Below are 21,387 nucleotides of genomic sequence, written 5' to 3' on the forward strand. Positions count from 1 at the left end.
GTTCTTGCCTGGAGAATCCCAGGGACGGGGGAGCCTGGTGACCGAACCTAGCAATCATCCACTCCAGTGTTCTTGCCTGGAGAATCCCAGAGACGGGGGAGCCTGGTGGGCTGCCGTCTATGGGGTCGCACAGAGTCGGACACGACTGAAGTGACTTAGCAGCAGCAGCAATCATACACCATGAATCCCCTTGAAATGGGCAAAGGACCTGAACAGACATTTTTCCAGGGGGGCTGCACACACCGTGTATGGAAGGACTGAACCCAGCAGCAGAGTCCACTTGTATTTCCATATGTAGAGACCTCTGCCCACCTGTAGGCAGGAGAGATAAGCCCAGTTCAAGTTGAGAAAAACATCTGAGATAATTTTGAGCAACGCAGAACAAACGTACCTTGGCCCCAAGCGGAATCTAGCCTTCTTATCTCCCACGGCTGCTTCACTCCCCCAATATTTATAAGATGTTCCAATGCCGCTCGCTACTTTTGTTTGGACTTCTCACTGTGTTCTGAGATGGCCTGATATTTACACAAGTACAAGCCTGCTTTCAAAGTGCAGAGCAGGAAAAGGTCGGAATTACCCGATGACCTCCAGGTCTCAGGGAGGGGGCCTTGGCGCCTGGGTCCAGGCAGACCTCCGGGGAGAAACAGGAACCTCAATAATCAGGGTGGGAATCAATCGAAGTGACGAGAACAGTGAACCTGGATGCTGCCTCCTTTCTTCCTCAAGAAACAGCCCAGGGAAACCACAAAATCAAGCATGAGGACAAATCCAGAACAGATCTGGTCTCTTCCACAAGCCAATGGAGAGACGGCCAAAAGGGAGCAGGCATTGCTCATAGTCAGGAACTAAATACGACCTGGGGGTCTGCTGTGGCTTCTGATGGAACAAATAAATCCTAGAAAGATATCTGGGGAATAGTCAAGGTATTCTGAATAGGACGGGGCAGTAATGACATTTTAAATGATGACTAATTATGATTAATTTATGATTATCCATTTGGTAATGGTATTGTGAATCCATAAGAAAATGTTCTTGGGTCTTACAGATATACCCAGTCAGGGAGTTGCTTTAATCACCTCCCAACACAGATTTCTTAACTCTTAATAGTTGTTCAATCCAGATGTGAGTTTTAAATCTAGAAGGGAATTTGCTGCACTATTCTTTCTAGTCGTTAGATCATTCAAGTATACTATGTATATTTGCAAATACTCATAATAAACTGGCCCAAGCCACAGCCACTTTCAGGAGCTAGGTACAGTGCTGCTATGCGAACCTCCTCATCGCTCCTCCAGAGGAATCCAGAATACCTGTTCCATCAGCCCCCACCCCCTCATGTATTGGAAGCAGGAGATGCAAACAAATTCAAGGCATTAATTAGCCACCTATTTATCTTCCCTGGTGGCTCAGTGGTAAAGAATCTGCCTGTTAAGCAGGAGACGCAGGTTCGATCCCTGGGTCAGAAGATCCCTGGCAGAAGGGAATGGCAACCCACTTCAGTATTCTTGCCTGGAGAATTCCATGGACAGAGGAGACTGGTGAGCTCCAGTCCATGGGGTTGCAAAGAGTCGGACACGACTGAGCGACAGACTTTCATTCACTTCCCCACCCCTTCATGCACTGGAAGCAGGAGATGGAAACAAATTTAAGGCATTAATCAGCCACCTATTTATCTCTTACTGGGAATGCACTGGGTATGACGTGGTCTCCGTTTGAGAGCGATGTGACGTTGCCAACCCAGTGTTCTTGAGTCTAATGATCTTAACAGAACAAAAACAGGGTCACCGATGTTCCTCCCCTTCAAGTAGCCATCCTTCATCCATTCATTCTCAGCACAATGTTACCTAGAGCCTCCAGCGTGGTCAGGCCTGGCACTGAGCTCTCAGCTATGGTCAAGACAGCCCTGGTACGTGGCCAGCCTGGAGTGCCTCCCCATGAGCACTGGGAACAAACCCCCGAGGACAGCACAGCTTTTCTAAGAGTCACAACAGGCTTCAGCAGAAGAGAATTTGCGATGACCTCAAACCACTCAAAATACAAGTAGGGATTCTTGGGCTTATGAATGGGCAGGGAATGACAGTAGGGTCTGAGTGAAATATTTATGCAGACAGATGAATGCCAGCAAGCCTAAGTTAGCAGAAACCTATAAATAGATGCCCTGGGGAGGTGTGGGTACAGACAGGAAATGCCCCGAGGCCACCCAACATCTACAGTGACTACAGCTAGAGGGCGTTTCCATCAGCATTGGGCCCTCAGGCAGCCCAGGAGCTGCGGGCACAGCATCGTCCTGGGAGGTGCCATCTGCTGCAGCCACCGTCCCCTCTCTGTCCTTCAGACTCACCCACGCCCAGCCCAGCAGACGACAAGGTGGTGGAGGTCTCCTGTCCTGCACCAGGGAAGGCACTCAGGAGCCAAGAGCCAGGTGAGTAAGGCTCCACACAATGGATTGCCTGAGAGGCCCTAAGTGTTCAGCTGCACCAAGAAGAATCCATTCACTTTCTGGTCCTCTTCAGAGCCCACTGGACTGCAAGGAGATCAAACCGGTCAATCCTGAAGGAAATCAACCCTGCCAATTCACTGGAAGGGCTGATGCTGAAGCTGAAGCTCCAATCCTTTGGCCACCTGATGCAAAGAGCCGACTCATTGGAAAAGACCCTGATGCTGGGAAAGACTGCAGGCAGGAGGAGAAGGGGATGACCGAGGATGAAATGGTTGGATGGCTTCACCGACTCAAAGGGTCTGAATTTGAACCAACTCTGGGAGATAGTGGATGACAGAGGAGCCTGGTGCGCTGCAGTCCAAGGGTTCGAAAAGAGTCGGACACAACTTGGCAACTGAACAATAAAATCCAAAGTACACAGACAGAGGGGTTGGAGGAAAAGGTATCTCGGTGGACAGCCCCGGTGAAGAAGTAGCTCTGAGAGGGGGTGTACGCTTCCTTGGACTGTCATAACAAACTGCCATCCACTGAATGGATTAGCACCACAGAAATGGATCCTATTATTTTTCCAGAGGCCAGAAATCCAAAATCGAGACATCAGCAAGGCAGTATTCCCTCCAAAGGCTCTAAGCAGGATCCTCCTTGCCTCTTCTGGCTTCCAGTGGGTCCAGGTGTTCTTGGCTTATGGCTGCAGCACTCTAGTCCCCGCCTCCTTCTCCACTGGCCTTTCCCTCTGAGGGTGTGTCTCCTCGTCTGTGTCTTTTTTTTATTTTTATGCAGACCATTATTTTAAAGTCTTCACTGAATCTGTTACAATATTGCTTCTGTTCTACCTTTTGGTTTCTTGGCTGCTAGGCATGTGAGCTCTTGGCTCCCTAACCAGGGATTGAACCTGCACCCCCTGCATTGGAAGGGGAATTGTCTTAACCACTGGAACGCCAGGGAAGTCCCTCTTCTGTGTCTTATAAGGACCCTTGTCACTGGATCAGCCCACCAGATAATCCAGGAGGATTTCATCTCGACATCCTTAAGTTAAGTACATCGGCCAAGACCCTTTCTCCAAATAAGGTCACAACCACAGGTTCTGGGGGTTAGGATGTGGACATATCTTTGAGGGGGTTACCATTCAACCTACTACAGACAACAACAAACTGCAGTGTATTAAGAGCCCACTTGCAGGAGACATGGTGATGTTCGAAGCAAGCCACTGTGTCAAGCTAGCCACAACGGTGGGTGGGTTTTGAAAAGGAAAAAGCAAAGGCAAACAACTGACTTCTCTTAAGAAATCAGGAACATCTGCTTTAATTTCACATCCTAAATCAATATAGGCAATAGTACCAGCTCTTCAAAATATAATCTTCCTAAACCTATGAGCCTTGGTTTCCTTGTCTGCAAAATGACAAAAAAATCTAGCTGATGACTTGTTAAAACTCAACATTCAGAAAACTAAGATCATGGCATCTGGTCCCATCACTTCATGGCAAATGGATGTGGAAACAGTGCAAACAGTGACTTTATTTTGGGGGGTTCCAAAATCACTGAAGATGGTGACTGCAGCCATGAAATTAAAGGACGCTTGCTCTTGGGAAGAAAAGTTATGACCAACCTAGACAGTTTATTAAAAAGCAGAGACATTACTTTGCCAACAAAGGTCTGTCTAGTCAATAGTCATGTATGGATGTGAGAGTTGGACTATAAAGGAAGCTGAACGCCAAAGAACTAATGCTTTTGAACTGTGGTGTTGGAGAAGACTCTTAAGAGTCCCTTGGACAGCAAGGAGATCCAACCAGTCCATCCTAAAGGAAATCAGTCCTGAATATTCATTGGAAGGACTGATGCTGAAGCTGAAACTCCAATACCTTGGCCACCGGATGCGAAGAACTGACTCATCTGAAAAGACCGTGATGCTGGGAAAGATTGAAGGAAGGAGGAGAAGGGGACAACAGAGGATGAGATGGTTGGATGGCATCACTGACTCTGTGGACATGAGTTTGAGTAAACTCTAGGAGTTGGTGATGGACAGGGAGGCCTGGTGTGCTGCAGTCCATGAGGTCGCAAAGAGTCGGACATGACTGAACGACTGAACTGAACTGATGACTTGTTTCTTTGGAAGAGGCTAATTACAAAGCCCCTCCAGGATACAAACCTACAACACTACAGACACAGCAAGGCTGGAAAAGTATACTGTTTGCCCTAAGACCTTAAAATATAGGACAGGTCATTTGAAGTGAGCATATGCTTTACTTAAAATATTTCTGTTTACTTCTATGCCATCTTGTTTCAGAAGGGACTCATTTAAATCGATACATTCAAATCCAATACACCATTACATTTAAAATAAATGAAAAAAATAGGTTAACGAGGAAGAAGAAAAAAAAGAAATAAGATTGAGAGATATCTGAGAAGATAAAAATGAAGTAAGGAGTACTATTCATACAAAAATTATGCTGCAATATTTTGTACACTTGTTAGGAGCGGCCACAATCTGGCTGTCAGCTCTCCACACGTGATGCAAAGGTAAAGCCTGACCTGCTAAATTATTCATCGTGTCCTTAAGATTAAAAACACAGGGGGAGGTAGAAGAGGAAAAAGACACTTGCTCAGAAGAACCGTAATACTCCTGGTAGTGGGAGAGAAATCTCTCTTGGGCTGTCTTAAAGAAAGCATGATGTAGTCATTGCTTTTCTAGATTATAACTGAATGTTTCCGGGCGTTCTTTATTTTTACATCCAATGGCTTCCTGATTCATCCCCTAAGAGTCAGGATCAACTAAACTGAGAGTTTTGAGGTTGATAAAAGTAAGAAAGTATTTATGTACGTATGTGGGAGGGGGCTGTAAATAACAGAATACTGCTTTCTTCGGACAGGTAGGCACACAAACAGGGTTTCATAATAAAGTAAAAGCATTTTTTTTTAAAGACAAAAATTTTCTTTACGTAGAGAATACTGAAAAGAAAATCAATATGCTCCTTTCCCAATAGAAAGCCCTAGAATTTCCATGTCCTCCAGCCCTAGAAAACCAGAAGCAAGAAAGAATATTCAGAGATGGAGAAGGGTAAGAAGCACTTAATAGAAATACAGTGAGAAGCGTCCCACAACTGTCATACATGAGACCAGAGCCTTAACTCGGGGTTGAGGCTACAGTCTGAAGTAATGACAAATCTTCTTTTTACGATTCTTTGATATTTTCATAATCATTTTTGCTTGGTTGGCTTTTGTAATAAATCAGCATAATATTTTGAAAACAAAGAACAACTTTACTTGCAGCAGTCCACACACAGCTGCTTTTAGTAGGGATCTCCCTCACACAGACACACGCACTCACATACATACATGTACACACACACACACATGCACACACTTACCTTGCTAAGCCACTTCAGCCCTGGTATCATATTTGAGTTGATCTGTTCTTCCAGCCACGGGCGCATACGCATCCTTTCCACCGGCATGGTGTCCTTCTGCAGAAGAGCAAACACAACATCAGGCATTTCTGCTGCTCACTGTCATGTCCGCAGATGAGGTCTGACACCATGCCTGACCGGCTGTATGCTCCTCTTCCTCAAAATTACACGGCTTATGTGTACCCTGGGGCCACGGGGCTACGAGAGCCTATTAGGGGCTTTGCCCTGGAGCATCCTGCCCCACTCATTCCCGAGGGGCTGTCTCCGTGGGGCGATGGTGAGTGAGGACCACACCTGCTCTCAGCTAAGAGGATCCCATGATGCAGAAACTGCAGCCAGAGGGCTTGGATACCTAACGCTGGGTTTTGCGCATGCGTGCTCCGTTGCCGCCAACTTTTTGTAACCCTATGGACTGTAGCCCGCCAGGATCCTCCGTCCATGGGATTATCCAGGCGAGAATACTGCAGTGGGTTGTTAACTTCCTTCTCCAGGGTATCTTCCTAACCAGGGATCAAACTCGCATCTCCTGTGTCTCTGGCATCGGTAGGCAGATTCTTTACCACTGTACCACCTGGGAAACCCTAAGGCTGGGTCTTACCCCCTCCCAACCTAGCTGTGTTTATGGCAGATATCTTCAGTGTATCAGGTACCCAGAGGACCAGTGTTTTACAAGTACCTTTGGGTATCACCTTTTTAAGAGCCACGGGTGGACACAGTAGCCATTCCTTTGGGGTATCTGAGTTATTGACAAGCTTCAACATCCCGACACAGGCACGTATGGGCAAGGTCTTAAGGTATCAGTTCATTTGGTTCCAAGGTCTTTCACCAGTTAGCCATCCCCTCCTGATGTAGCCTGTCTCCCCGCAGAGCACACCAGCCTCCTGCTCTGGCTTCAGCGTCACTTTTATGTGAAAGCATCTCTTATTCATTGTGCTCCCTTAAGGATCTTTCTTCACTGTCACCCACCCCCTCTGACCTGGGGTCACCTTCCCTCCACTAGCCCACAAAACACCTCCCCCTTGCTCCTTCCAGATGCATTTCTACAGTCTATCCCTCGCCCACCTAAATATACCCAGAGCGGGATCACTCATTCATCTTCAGCCTATTTAGACACAAGTTTGCATTCAATGCAAAAGCAGAGACAACGGCAACCAAGCCTCCAATTCCACGGGACTTCATGGACAGTGGGACATGACGCTCTTTTCCATCCTTGGCTGCCTCACCTATCCTTGGTTCATTTTCTCCTCCAGAAATGAGCTCTGGATATTCTGTTCCGATGACTTCGGGCTGGGATGATCACAGCCTCAGTAACGCTCTCTTCCAGCTCGCAGAGGACTTCCTGTCTCCTCCAGCCCAGCCCGCAGCTTGCACCAGAGGGCAAGCATCACTATCAGCCACCTGGAGCTGCACTCTCTGCCGTAAAGCCTATTTCGACTCTAGAATTAAGCCTAGCCCTTGCCTTTCCCTTGGACCTTTTCCCTACTTCTGACCCACTCACTGTCACAGACACCGCCTCCTCCTTGCTCCTCTTTCCCGGCCTCGCCAATCCCAAGCCATTCTCCAAGACCCAGTCTCCGCCCTCCTCCCCACAAGGCCTCCCAGACACGCCAGCTGCAGGAGTCCCTCCTCCTCCACGTCCCACAATGCCCACGATCTTGCACTGCTCATCGGAAAATCAAACACTGCTATAGCGCAGCTATTCTAAGGTTGTGTTTATTCTTACGAACTCTTACCTTTTTAAACGGAAACTTCTCAGCTGTGCCCACCCTCTCCTCCTATCCAAAGAGTAAATTCACTGAGAGCAGGAACTTCAGCTCTCATAGGTCTTTGGATAATCCTACAAAACCGAAATGCACCCACAAGAGAGGTGGAATACAAGAACCTGTTCTGCAAGTCAGCCAAGATGGGGTCACGAAGGCAGGCTGGCCCTGTCCACTCATCTGGTGGCCTCAGGAGTGACAGGAACCGCAGGGACACCCCAAAAAGACGTGGAACAGCCACAGGGGGCCCCCACACAGCTGCTCTGAGTGGGTCTCAAGCTGTTCCAATCGCTCACTCCTTCTTCCACCCACTCAGAGGTCATATATCAAGAGTGATGTTCCAGGAACAGGAAGGAAGGAGATGGTTGCCATCTAGGGACCCCAAGTCTAGCAGGAGACAGGGGACAAGACAATTCCCACAGCCCAGGGCACCTCCTGTGTACAGAATGATAAGGAGTTGCAGAGCGTTCTGGAAGCGTGGGGGAAAGCTTGTCCACATTAGATCCACTGGGTGACAGACCATGGCAAGGGCTCTGCCCAGCTGGCCCTGCAGATCCCCGTTCTTAAAAAGATCTCAAGACACAGAGCGGGGGCAGGTAGATCCGGGCGGTAGAGAGGGGCGAGGAGGCACGGATACGAGGTGACAAGCTCTTCTGAGGGGACAAGATGACAAGCAGAACCGCTGTGGCCCAGGAACCTCTGCAGCCCCTACCTTAGCTTAGCAACACGGAAACACGCCCCTGCTTTCCATCGGCAACTTATAACATGTTCCTCCCCTATTTTTTATTTTTTCACAAACGACCCATTTAGGGAAAAATGGTCACCTGAAATAAGGCAAAAAACTTTCTATCTTTAAAGCCTGTGTGGGGAAATACAATCAATCTTCATTATTTGAGGATTTCATATTTGCAAATGTACCTACTCACTATGTATATTTCTGTCATCCAAATTGATCCTTGGGGTGTTCCCTGGCTCTTCACAGACATGCCCAGAGACGCGAAAATCCTGAGTCAGCCGGTGCACACGCTCCCAACTAAGGTGAAACTGGTGACATCCTGCCTTCTTATTTCAGCTCTCACACTATAAATACGTGTCCTTTTCAGAGTCTATCCAGTGCAACATTTTTCACATTTTCCTGCTTTTTTGTTGGTGATTTTGCCATTTAAAACGGCCCCCAGAGAGGGCTGTCTGAAATGCTGTCAACCATGTCTAAGTCCAAGAAGGCTGTGAGGTGACTTTTAGAGAAAATACGTGTGTGAGATAAACTTCCTTCAGGCACGAGTTACTGCTTGTTGTCTACAAAACGTATTAAATATAGAGTCTTTAAAACAGAAGCACGTAAAACAAGATTACATATCCATGAGTTGATGAAAATGTGATCAGGAGCTCACAGGAACCTAAGGTCTTTGGAGAAGAGGGAAATGCGGACACAGACACACAGAGAGAGGGGCTTCCCAGGTGGCTCTGCGGAAGAATCTGCCACGATGCAGGAGGTGCAGAAGATGTGGGTTCGATCCCTGGGTCAGGAAGATCCCCTGGAGGAGGAAATGGCAACCCACTCCAGTATTCTTGCCTGGAGAATCCCATGGACAGAGGAGCCTGGTGGGCTACACAGCCCATAGGGACTTGCCTAGAGTCAGACACAACTGAGTGACTGATCATACACACACACACACACACATGCTCGCACACATGCTCGCACACAGAAGCCCATGTGCAGACACAGCCACGGGGGCAGATAGCCATTCGAGGACACAGGCAGAGACTGGAGTGATGCAGCCACAAGCCAAGGACTGCATGCAACCACCAGAAACAGGAGGAGGCCAGGAACGATCCTCCCCTGGAGGTTTAAGAGGGAGAACAGCCCTACAAACACTTTAACTTGGGGCGTCCAGCTTTCAGAACTGTGAGAGAATAGATTTCTGCTGAAGTCACACGGTTTGTGGTACTGTGTTATGGCCACCCTAGGAAACTTAATGCAGAAGATGCTCTGAGTCAGGTGACAGGTCTCCTACTCTGTCTACAGTTAAGGGAAGATGAGGACAGCAGACAGTCCAAACTGTCCCCTGACCCCGGGGGCAGGAGGACCAGCTGCAGAAGGCAGTCAGCAACAGGATGATGTCAGAGACAAGCTGACCCCATAGGCCTGGAAAATCAAGCTTAGGATTTTGGTCATCATCCCAAGAGTAAAGAGAAAACTAGAGATTTATACCAACCAATGATATTACCAGTGTTGTGAACAGTAAAGATAAGAGCTGATTATAAAACCTAAACCAGGGCTCCACCAACGTTAATGCACATACAAATCTCGATTCAGGAGGTCTAGGTGAGCCCTGGGATTCTCAGTTTCTAACAAGCTCCTAGGTCATTGGACCACACTCTTGAGGAGCAAGGCTCCAGACTCACTTGGTTCTTCTGCGAAGAGTCTGGTTCTTCTTGCTACAAAGTCTGGTCGTCCCGGCAGACAGCCCGCCTCTACGAGCCTCTGTGCATCGTGTTCTGCAGTGTCATCTACCTGTTGACCCAGTCCGTTTACATACGTCCTTCTAACAAGGATGCAGCTCAGCCAAACCTCAATGTTTACGGCTCACCTAGCCAAACTCTATGGAAATCCCACATATGGAAACTATTCTAAATCTTTAGTCAGGACTGTCATAAATTATAAGCAGATTTTTAGGAAAAGCAAATACAGCAAGTATCTGATCAGAGTAGGGAAAACTCTATTATAAAGTGCTTCACTTATTTCAGGTTCCATGGTGTGTGTGTGTGTGTTTTTAATAGCTAGGACATTCCCGATGATACACAATGAAAGCTAACCCTTTTACACGGAAGCACTTCCTCTTTCTTACTCGATTTTAGAGCCTGGCTCCCCCTCCCACACACTAAACAGGTAATGAATTACCAGTGGTCTTGCCACATGACCCAGAATAAAAAGGTTGCCATTTGCCATAGATTTCTCACGACTATCAGAGGCTGAATATGCATCTGTGAAAGGAAGGGAAGGTAGAACTCAACATTGATCTAGCACATGCCTACGAGGCATGTGTTTTCCAGTTTCCATCAGGGAAATTCAAGGTGCTAGCCGGGTCTTCCTTCTTTGATGCACGTTTCCCTTGGGAAGAAACACTCCGGCCACAGGAAACCGGAAGAGAGTTGAAAAAGTCAGGGGACTCGACAGGGAAGACAAAGAGGTGCTATTTTTGCCAAGAGGACTGAAATACATCAGAAACTGGGACCTTTGTGTTCCAGTTCTGACTCTGTTGTTACGACCGTGCGTCCCTGGGTCAGTCACTCAATCTCTCCGGTGGACACTGTAATCATCTAGAAAAAGGAGGGGTTTCACAAGGATATTTTCCAAGGTTATCTGTGACTCTAGGATTCCTTTTGTAACATAAAGGCTCATAACCTGATTTGTCTTTTTTTGTAAGCTTCATTTCCTGTACGCTGTGCATTAAAAGCGAAAAACTTGAATTTTATGGTTCTATAAAACCTAAACATGGGCTTCCCTGGCTGCTTGGATGGTAAAGAATCTGCCAGCAATACAGGAGACCCAGGGTTGATCCCTGGGTCGGGAAGATTCCCTGGTGAAGGGGATGGCTACCCAGTCCAGTATTCTCACCAGGAGAATTCCATGGACAGAGGAGTTCATAGGGTGGCAAAAGAGTTGCACATGATTGAATGACTACACTTTCAAACCTAAAATATGAAGCATCTATCCTCAAGTTTGACTTTGAGAAATCAGCTAGCCTAACATCTTTGAGATTTGGAGTTGGGATCATCTTTGAAACCATGGCATTGGCTATAAATCAGTTCAGTTCATGGCAAGTATTTAGAATATTACTGGCACCAGTGCTGCTACATAAAGGCACAAGAGCTGTTCACTGTGATTCACGGGATAAACTCACATCCCCCATGAGGCTGACAATAACTCTGGTCCTGATTAGTGCCATTAACTGAGAGCTTGAATTTTAACCTAAATAACTGCAGCTTGGCTCTCAGAATAGTAGGCCACTTACTGAGCACTTCCTACATGCTGGCCATGAAAGCCAGGGTTTTCTGTGAGCTTCTCACTTCTCTTCAACCCCAGAAGGTAGGGACTTTATTACCCATATTTCAGATGAGGGGATAGGTTGGGGAACTACCCAAGACAATCTGCTGATCACTACGGGAGCCCAGACTCTCGTTCAGGTCTGTCTGCAATGCCCAGGCTCAGAAACCCTAACATCTGCCTTCCTCTTGCTTCGGAAAACACTCAGATGGTCTTTTCACTGTTCTACTTATGGAAACTTTCCCAACCCCTCTCTGATTTGCATACCATTGACATGTTAATCATCCTAAAACACCACTTAAATCATGTTAATGTTCAGTACCAGAGACTTCTAACGTCCTTGCTGGATTTAGATAATTAAACTCTGGGCTGAGAGAGGGGGGTTGCTTCTGACAATGGCACGGTAGGTAATTCAGACCGAACTCCCCTAGTGAATAACTAGGAAACCTGAACAAAGTGTGTTTTTTAAAATATGGTTAGAAACATCAGAGAACTAAAAAGGTGGTAAAGAATTAGGAGGGCAAGATCTTGGGGAAGGAAGGAACGCAGGAAGGTAAGCCTGATATTTGGGGCTGCTCTTCTCCAAGCCTAGGAGCAACTGCTGAACCCAGAGAGGAAGCTGCAAGGCTTGAAGCTGAGCAGGGGTGCAGACACTTCCAGTGACCAGGGGCAGAAGAGCTGAAGTCAGGAGCCAGCTAGGAAAAGGGAGTCCTGGGAACTCCCCGCTCCCAAACACGGAAGTCGTGTAAGCTGTAAAACGAAATGGAAATAGACTAGCCTCAAACACTAAAACCTGGCTTTGATTAATCTCCATCCTTGATCAAACTGAAATCATCTGGAACTACCAGAAGTCCCCTTAACACATATCTTGAGGAAAGATAGCATTATCCTAAGATTTATATCCTATCAGGTGTTTTTCAGATACAACGGCCAGCATTCAATCAATATAGCTAGGAATCCGAGGATGAAAGACAACAAAATAGAAAACCAAGGAGAGTAGTAGACAATAGAAACGGACCAACAGGGACACACACACAGATTTTATACAGATCTAATGAACACACACACACCAGTGCTTCCAGACATAGTCTTTAAACAACTAGGCTCAACACGTTTAAGGAAATAAACTACAAGATGGAAAATTTTTTTAGAGAACTGAAAACTATAAAACTGGAAATTCTACACTAAAGGATAACTACTGATACTTCAAAGTAAGAATTCAAGGGATGAGTTTACCAACAGATTAGACACCACTGGGGGAAAACGTGAACCGGAAGACAAAACAGACAAGAATGAAGCACTGAGACAGAAGAGTGGGATATGTGTAATAAAGGATCACAAATCCATAACACTGATAGGTTGTATCTTAGACCTAAAAAGTTCTGGCGGTTTAGTAGCTAAGTTGTGTCTGACTCTCTTGCGACCCCATGGACTGTATGTAGCCCGCCAGGCTCCTCTGTCCATGGGATTCTCCAGGCAAGAATACTGGAGTGGGTTGCCATTTCCTTCTCCAGGCGATCTTCCCAACCCAGGAATCAAACCTGGGTCTCCTGCATTGCAGGTAGATGATTTACCGACTGAGCTATGAGGGAAGCCCAAAAGGTCTAGATATGGGTAGTTGGAAGTTCTACAAAGATAAGAGAGAAGAATGGGGTAGAAGCAATATTTCAAGAGACAGTGATCAATTACCATCTAATCACAAATTTAATACTCACTACAGATCCCGAACTGACTACTATAAATAAAGCCACACCTCCGCATATCATAGTACCTTTGATAAAAACCAAAAATATAGAGAAAAAAATCTTAAAATCAGCAGAAGAAAAACAGTTTCTTAAAAAAAAAAAAGGCTCATGACCTTCAAAAAATACAAAATCCAGAAGCCTTCTAGTGACTACTCAACAGAAACCATAGAAAACAGAAGATGATGGAAAAGACGCCTTTAAAGCACCTGAAGTAGGACTTCCCTGGCGGTCCAGGGGTTGGGACTCTGCATTTCCACTGGATGGGGCGCGGGTTCAGTCCCTGGCTGGGGAATTAGGATCCCCGCATGCTGTGTGTTGAGACCCAAACAATAAATAAATTTTAATAATAAATAAATTTAATAAAAATTTAATAAATAAAATTTAATAAATAAAAATTTAATAAATTTAATAAGTTAATATTAATAATAAATTTAATAATTAATAATAAATTTAATTAATAAATTTAATAAAAATAAATTTTAAAAAGCACCCACAGAAAATAATTGCTCTTTTTAAATGTTAAATACAGTGTAAATTTCCTTCAGGAATGAAGAGGAAGTAAAGGCATCTTCACTTAGAGGCAAACCTAGAGAACTTCTACCAGCAGCCCCACCGCATGTCAGTTACAGTTACAGAGTCACAGATGGTGGGTCACGCGTGGTAAGAAGGCAGGCAAAAGCCTGGGAGCGAAGTAGCTGATAAGCACAGGCCTTGACTTGGAGGCTGTGTCACAGAAGCCAATCACAGTGGAGCCCAGCCCCATGGCTTCTGCAGCTGCGTCATTTGTTTTAAATATGCCTGTGCAGGCTTCTTGTTCTCCCCACTTAGCCACGTGCCAGCCCTCTGATCAACCGACATAAATGTCACCCTCCCGACAAAAGCCAACTCGAGTCTGTTTTTACCCATTAACCCTCTCTCACAGTTCTAACCACTGGACCCTCTCCCCCTATGGATGTATTGTCTGCAGTATCTATTCATCCAGGGTACCACGAAATATTTATTCAACACGCATTATTACGAGGAACTGTGTGCTAAGTGCAGAGGAGAATTTAAAGACGTGTAAGACACGATCACTACCCTCGAGGAATTAGTAAATTAACTGGGGGCATGAGACATAAATTACATAAAGCTAACTAATAATACTATAATTATCATAATAAAAGACTGCAATAGAGATCAGAAGGCAGTGGATGATTAAATGCCAACTAGGTGAACTCGTTCATAAATCATTATTAGATGGGTTCCTAAGCGAAAGCTTTATGGTACAGGAAGAGTTTACAGGCTAGGGCGGGATCACTTACGCAGACAGAAGGCAGCAAGCCGACTCAGGCAAGGTGAGCATTGGTGTTTATGGCCGAAGCAGAACTAAGGAAGGCCTCTTTGCTGATGTGGACAGAGCAACTGATTCACGTACCAACAGAATGGATATTCACATATTCATATATTCATCACTAACCCTCACGATAGCCCTTGTCAGTTAAGTATAACTATCCCCATTTTAGAGATGAGGGAAAGCAGAGCTTACAAAGGTACATTTAAAAAAAAAAAGTGCAGGTCACCCAAGCCCCCAGATTTGAATCTGGGAACCGAGATTTGAACCCAGGTTTTGCTGGAGGGTCTCAAATGCCCCACTAGACATGGGGCTTGTTTGCAGGGGTTACTGAAAAGCCCTGAATGGCCATGTTTCATCATGAACCAAGCACCACTCCACACACGAAGGCAAGGAAGCCAGTGGCCAGAGCTACTGCTCTGTCAAGGATGGCGGCTCTGAGGAAAGGAAAAACACACAAGTGGCGATACACTCGTAGGAATATAACACAGCAATTTTTAGTGGCAATTTCTCCTGGATATACAGTAGTCCTTCCCAAAATGTAAGTTCCTCTTACATGACATCCTATGCTCCTCACATTGCCTTTATGTACCTTTTTGGAAAAAAAAAAAAAGAATTTCAGTTCAAAATGATGTGAACTTAGAGGAAGATGGAATTAAAAATTAAAAATCACCATCACCCTGTTATCATCATTATCTTTATCTCCATCACACTGGTTCAAGCCCTTACTAAGAATGAGATACCAATGCTCATAACAGACAGTTATACTTCGCTATACTTTCTCTCCACTTACAGCAGCACCCCAAACTGTATGTGCAATTATCTGGAGAATCAGAAAAAAAAAAAAACAAAAACGATTCTCTGACCCCATCCTGGAACTACTGAATAAGAATCTCCAGGGCTTAAGAATCAGTTATTTATTTAAAAATTTTTTTATTTTGTATTGAGGTATAGCCAGTTAACAGTACTGAGACAGTTTCAGGGACTGTCAGAGACTCAGTCATAGACAAATATACATGTTTCCATTCTCCCCCAAACTCCCCTCCTATCCAGGCTGCCACATAACACTGAGCAGGGTTTCATGCGTTATACAGTAGGTCCTTGTTGGTTATCTATTTAAATAGAGCAGTGTGTACCTGTCCATCCCAAATGCCCTAACTATCCCTTCCCCCCACCCCACCTCCAGCAACAATAAGTTCATTTTCTAAATCTGTGAGTCAAGAATCAGTTATCTTTTATTATCTTTGGATACTTTAAATGCAGGTAAGTGTATGTAGTGATACATACACTTAGGATCATTAGCCAATGGCCTTTCGGATTTCACATGGTTAGTAAACAATTGAGTCATAGGGAAACAGGGAGGCCAATGGTGAATAAATTTCCTCACCAATGGAATACAACTGCATATGAAATTAAAGTCTAAATACCTCTAAGTACCGCAGAGCCAGTTTCCCATACTGAGAATTATCCAAACTACCGTTTTGCATATTCACTACTGCACACCCACAAATTTCTTATTAGGCATGTTTTCTATACCCTTTTAGAAGACATTACCAGAGCTCCTTTACAAAAATCTCCCTGTTTCTGACCACAAACTACCCTGGCACCTGAAACAGGTCGATTTAGCTTCTGAATCACAACTGTAAGTTGACAGAGAAATCGACTTACAGCCTCCACACATGTGCTCGAAAGACACCAAAATATCTCTGGTTTTCAGTACTGCAGGTGAGCCAACGGTCATTCTAGAAAACAGTTCTCAATGTGGCCAAAAGAGAACAGAAGGACTCCACCCAGGGAGGAAGCCTTGAACATCCACGCCACATAGCACGTCTGTGCAGATGTGCGGTCCGCACGAGAGGGTACACCTCCCCCCGCCATGCTCCGCATCCCTGCTCCGTCTCCCAAGAACGTCCACTCTCGGGGCCCACTCCTTCCCAGACACAGCTCCCAACCACTTCACTGAAGATGGGTCTCACTGCCTCCCTCTTCTTATTTGCTCACGTGGCAAAAATTCAGGACTGGGCTGAATAGTTGTTGCTTAGTCGCTAAGTCGTGTCAGACTCTTTTTGAGACTCCATGGACTGCAGCCTGTCAGGCTCCTCTGTCCCTGAGATTCTCCAGGCAAGAATACTGGAGTGGGTTGCCGTTTCTTCCTCCAGGGGAACTTCCTGACCCAGGGATCGACCTCACGTCTCCTGCTTGGCAGGCAGATTCTTTACCACTGAGCCTCCTGGGAAGCCCCTGGCCAAATAGTACCCAGTCATAATAATAATAATACCATTATAGATTTATGGATTATCACTTCACCAGAGCTTTCAAACAGTCTCTGTCTTTTGTTGTTGTTGTTCCTTCTCCATCAATGCTTCTCTTTCTCCATGGGAGCACTTTTAGATTTTTCTATCTTCACTTCCACACTCATTGATCCCAGCAAATGATTTTGCCTCCCACCCCAGAGAGATAAACAGAGGTCACCACTCTTCTTTCTGAATGTCTGACTCCCTCCCCTCTTCAGACTGCTCTGTGACCCCCTTTCGTCCTTCTTCAGACCAAGTGGGTGGTAATGTCACTCTGCAACAGGGAATGTGGAAGGTTTAAGAGAAATACTGAGCATGATCATCTCTGGGTCCATCCATCCATGATGCTGCCAGTGGCCTAGAGATGACCATTCTAGGTGAAGTAAGTCAGAGAAAGACAAGTATCATATAATAGCACTTATGTGTGGGATCTAAAACAAAATGATACAAATGAACTTATTTACAAAACAGAAATAGACATACAGATGTAGAAAACAAATTACAGTTACCAAGGGGAAAAGGTCAGTTGGGGGGGTAAGGATAAACAGATTAAGAGTTTGGGATTAACAGATACACATTACTGTTCATAAAACAGATAAACAACGAGGATTTCCTATATAGCACAGGGAACTATACTCAATCTTGTAATAAGCTATAATGGAAAAGTCTTAATATGTACATATCTATGAATATATATCTATATATATATATGCATAACTGAATCACTGCAGTACATCTGGAAGTAATACAATACTGTAAACCAGCTATACTTCTACTTGAGAGAGAGAGGAAAAATACTGAGGTTGGTTTCAGGTCTATTGAATTTCAGATATCTCTGGGATATCCCAAGAGATGCCAGATGGGCAATTAGATACGTGACGCCAGAGCCCAGGAAAAAAGTCTTGCCTGGTCATAGTCAGGCACCCCATTACAGATCGTTCAAATGCCATCTCCACAAAGCCCACACTGGCGAATTCGAAACTGCCCTTAAATTCATAATATACACTGCCTCTATCATGTACCCTATGCTGTCTTCGCTGCATTTTGCCTTACTCCACCGAGACAAACTTCTGTTAACATTGCTACACCTGTTAACACGTAGAACTATCTAGAACATCTAGCCTTGCACTTTGTTCCCAGAAGGTAGCCAATAAATGTACACCAGCCCCCTCCAGCAGTACTAGACATGTTCTAAGTGGACAGGTCAGGGTCTGATCTCAGCCCCGTGACTTGCATGTGACGGTGACCCACCTTTTTCATCTGTAAAACAAGTGGTACCAATGTCCTGGGGCTTCCCTGGTGGCTCAGAAGTAAAGAAGTCTCCTGCAATGCAGGAGACATGGGTTTCATCCCTGGGTCAGAAAGATCCCCTGGAGAAGGAAACGGCAACCCACTCTAGCATTCTTGCCTGGGAAATCCTATGGACAGGAAAGCCTGACCTGCTACACTCCATAGGGGTCCCAAAGAGTCACTAAGGGACAAAAGCAAACAGTATCCAAACAGTCTAACAAGGTAACCACTGGCCATCACTGGTTACTGAACACCTGGGATGTGCCTGGTGTGAAGAGAGAAACATTTGTTCCCAAAGACAGACACAAAAGTTTCAAGGCCAGCTCTAGTCTTTCCAAGTCACTGTGAGTGGTCCCGTGCCAGGGAAAAATCAAAGTGTCTGCAAGAGACACCCCTGTGGGTTTCCTGCTAAGGCAGGTTTATCCACCTGACACTGAAACAGTTACCCTGAATTTTCAGTTGGGTCGGCTTGAAAAGGCCTGACTCACCCTCGGTAAGCTGAATCATTTTGGGGGAGGCAACCCTGCTGGTAAGTGGTGAGCTTCTGTGTGAGTCATCCTTACCTCCGCCTAGACCTGCGAGCCCTTGAACACGGCTTGCCCGGAGTATCCCACGCCACACGGCAGCAATCCCAACACGAGCTAACAAGGAGTAAGTGTTTGAGGGGTAGCACTGACATATATAAAGCACCATGTGTAAAGCCTGCTAGCTAGTAGGAAGCTGCTTATATAGCACAGGGAACTCAGCCCGGTGCTCAGTGACGACCTAGAGGCCTGAGATGAGGGGTGGGGGGTGGGTGGGAGACTAGTTCAAGAAGAAAGGGTGTATGTGCACATATAGCTGATTCACGCTGTTTTTACAGCAGACCCTACCACAACATTGTAAAGCAATCACACTCCAGTGAAAAAGCAAACTGAAAAATTAAAAATAAATAAATAAACAGAAGGAGTCTTGGGCCCTCAACTTAGCCTGTGGATTATGAGGCCAAACTGGGAACCACATAAAGAGGCATTGAGATCCCAGTGCCTCTCAGTTCGACCCAGTGCCCGCCCAGGGAGCCCTTGCTGGCCCAGAGCACTGGTCAGGCTGCGCTCGCCTGACCCGATGAGTAGAAAGCATCGGAGCCTCATTACCCAGCTCCACCCCCTTCAATTCACACTTCCTGCCCCTTTTAGTACCTTCCTGGCTGGTGGAAATCAGCAACAGGGACTGCATATCCTGTCCAGCCCGGCTTTATTTTTGTAATTTGCAAGGAAAACAGCATTTCCCCACTCCCATACTCCACCCCTTGACACCTCCATCCCTTCTTTAAGAAGCAACAGAAAAGAATCTTTTTTTTTTTTTTTTAACTTGAATCACTGGGTGTATTTTCCAGTGGTTTCATTTTAGTTTCTGCCTCTGCCATAAAGCAGGGTCACCTGGCCTGAGCATGGGCCACCTGGGACCTGGAGGGGTCTGATGAAAGCAGGAAGGGAGGGAAGCGTGCCCTGCCCTGCCCTACCGGTTACTGATTAACCCAGGAAACTATTTCCGGAACACAGACAAACCCCATAGAAGACACTGCTCCGCCATCTCAGAGTTGATTTCACAGGAACACTTTTGTAAGGCACTGAAAACCACGGAAGTGCTAGGCATTGTGGGTATTTGTCAATTTCCACAGCCGTCAGCGTGCATGAAGAGCAATCGCTCGCCCACGAGGCCTTCTGCTTCCCCTTCACTTCTAGTTTCAGGACCTCTAAAGAGTGCCAACAGCCCAGCCCACAAACTCCACTCCAAACAGCTTCAGTCTCTCAGTGCCCTGCGTGTCCTCCACACTCCATACACCAGCTCACTTCTCTCTGGGAGTTCAGGGGCCGGTTTTAAATCGACCCTTCCAAAAAAGCTTCCCCTGAGCAGTGCAGATTCGACTATTATTACAAGGCTCATTTTGTTCATGTTGATACGACAGCTCCTGATAAGTATCTGGACACTAAAGATAAGCAATCTTGTCTGACTCAGCTAATACATTTGACTGGGAACGTCTGAATAAGTGACTCTGATCTCCACCGGGCCTAGCACTGTCCTTACTTATCAAGAATGATGCTGGCCAAGATGCAGGACATTAGCGGAGGAGGTCTGACTGCCACTCGGACCCTGGGACACCATGGCAATCCTTGGGCAAGGTGGAGAGACCAGGGGTGGCCCCAGTAGCTTCTGGGTCCACCGCAATGCCCTGGGCAGGGCATTGACTGGGCAGCCTCTTGGGAAAATGGCTGACTCCAGGGCTAAATCAGGGAAAGCTAAAGATGAGCTTGAACCATCTTGGAAGCCAGAAAGTAAGGAAATGATCAAAGAACACTGGGAGCACATCGAAGAAACACAGTAGCCAACTTGAAGGGGCTCCCATTGGTCAAATCTGAGACAATTGGAGCACTGAAATAATGATAAAATTGTGCTATAGCCCATTGAATGAAATAGGGACCTACAAAAAAACTTAATAGGAAGAAGAGAAAGCTTTTCTGCAAAGTACAGTGCCAACTAACAACCGTGGAAAGATGATGGAACCAGATTGCTGTTTGGCAGCAATCCAAGTAGTAATTACTGAGTCAAGACACAAGTTAAAACCAGTGGGTGAAAGGTTGATGAGAAAAAGACACTTATACAATTTCAAAGTACCTCACTCAAAATATTCTGTATTACAAAGGGGAAAAAGTAACTTTACAGTGGAGAAGGCTGACAGATAATCTCCTTACTCAAATGATCAAATGCATATCACTAATAAAGGAACAAGTCAAAGACAGACGCCACCGGAGAAGAGGCAAAAAGAACAGAGCATCACGTCTGAGATATTCTTGCAGAAAATGCATCTTCTGAATTTAATCATGAGGAAACCACCAACAAACTCACACTGACAGATGCTATGTAAGATAACTGGCTTGTAGTCATCAAAAATCTCAAGTTCACGGATGCTTAGGAAAGATGACAAAAGTCCGACACCTGAACCTGGATGGGATCTTTCTTTTTTTGCTACGAGGGACATTGTTGAGACAACTAGCAAACCTGAACGGGGTCTGTGGGTTAGAAAGTTCTCGTGTCCACT

General features: G+C 45.7%; 1 protein-coding gene across 3 annotated transcripts in view; it reads right to left on the reverse strand.

Moving 5' to 3' along the window:
* Positions 1-21,387, reverse strand: part of IRF2 (interferon regulatory factor 2) — an 83,109-nt gene that overhangs the window by 35,824 nt on the left and 25,898 nt on the right. For all 3 annotated transcript variants that reach the window (XM_061134758.1, XM_061134759.1, XM_061134760.1), the window contains one exon: positions 5,803-5,898. In XM_061134758.1, the coding sequence (XP_060990741.1) occupies positions 5,803-5,889 (87 nt within the window). In that variant the 5' untranslated portion in view covers positions 5,890-5,898. The remainder of the gene's footprint in view (positions 1-5,802; positions 5,899-21,387) is intronic.

This window comes from Dama dama, chromosome 32 (assembly GCF_033118175.1).
Source record: "Dama dama isolate Ldn47 chromosome 32, ASM3311817v1, whole genome shotgun sequence".
NCBI lineage: Eukaryota > Metazoa > Chordata > Mammalia > Artiodactyla > Cervidae > Dama > Dama dama.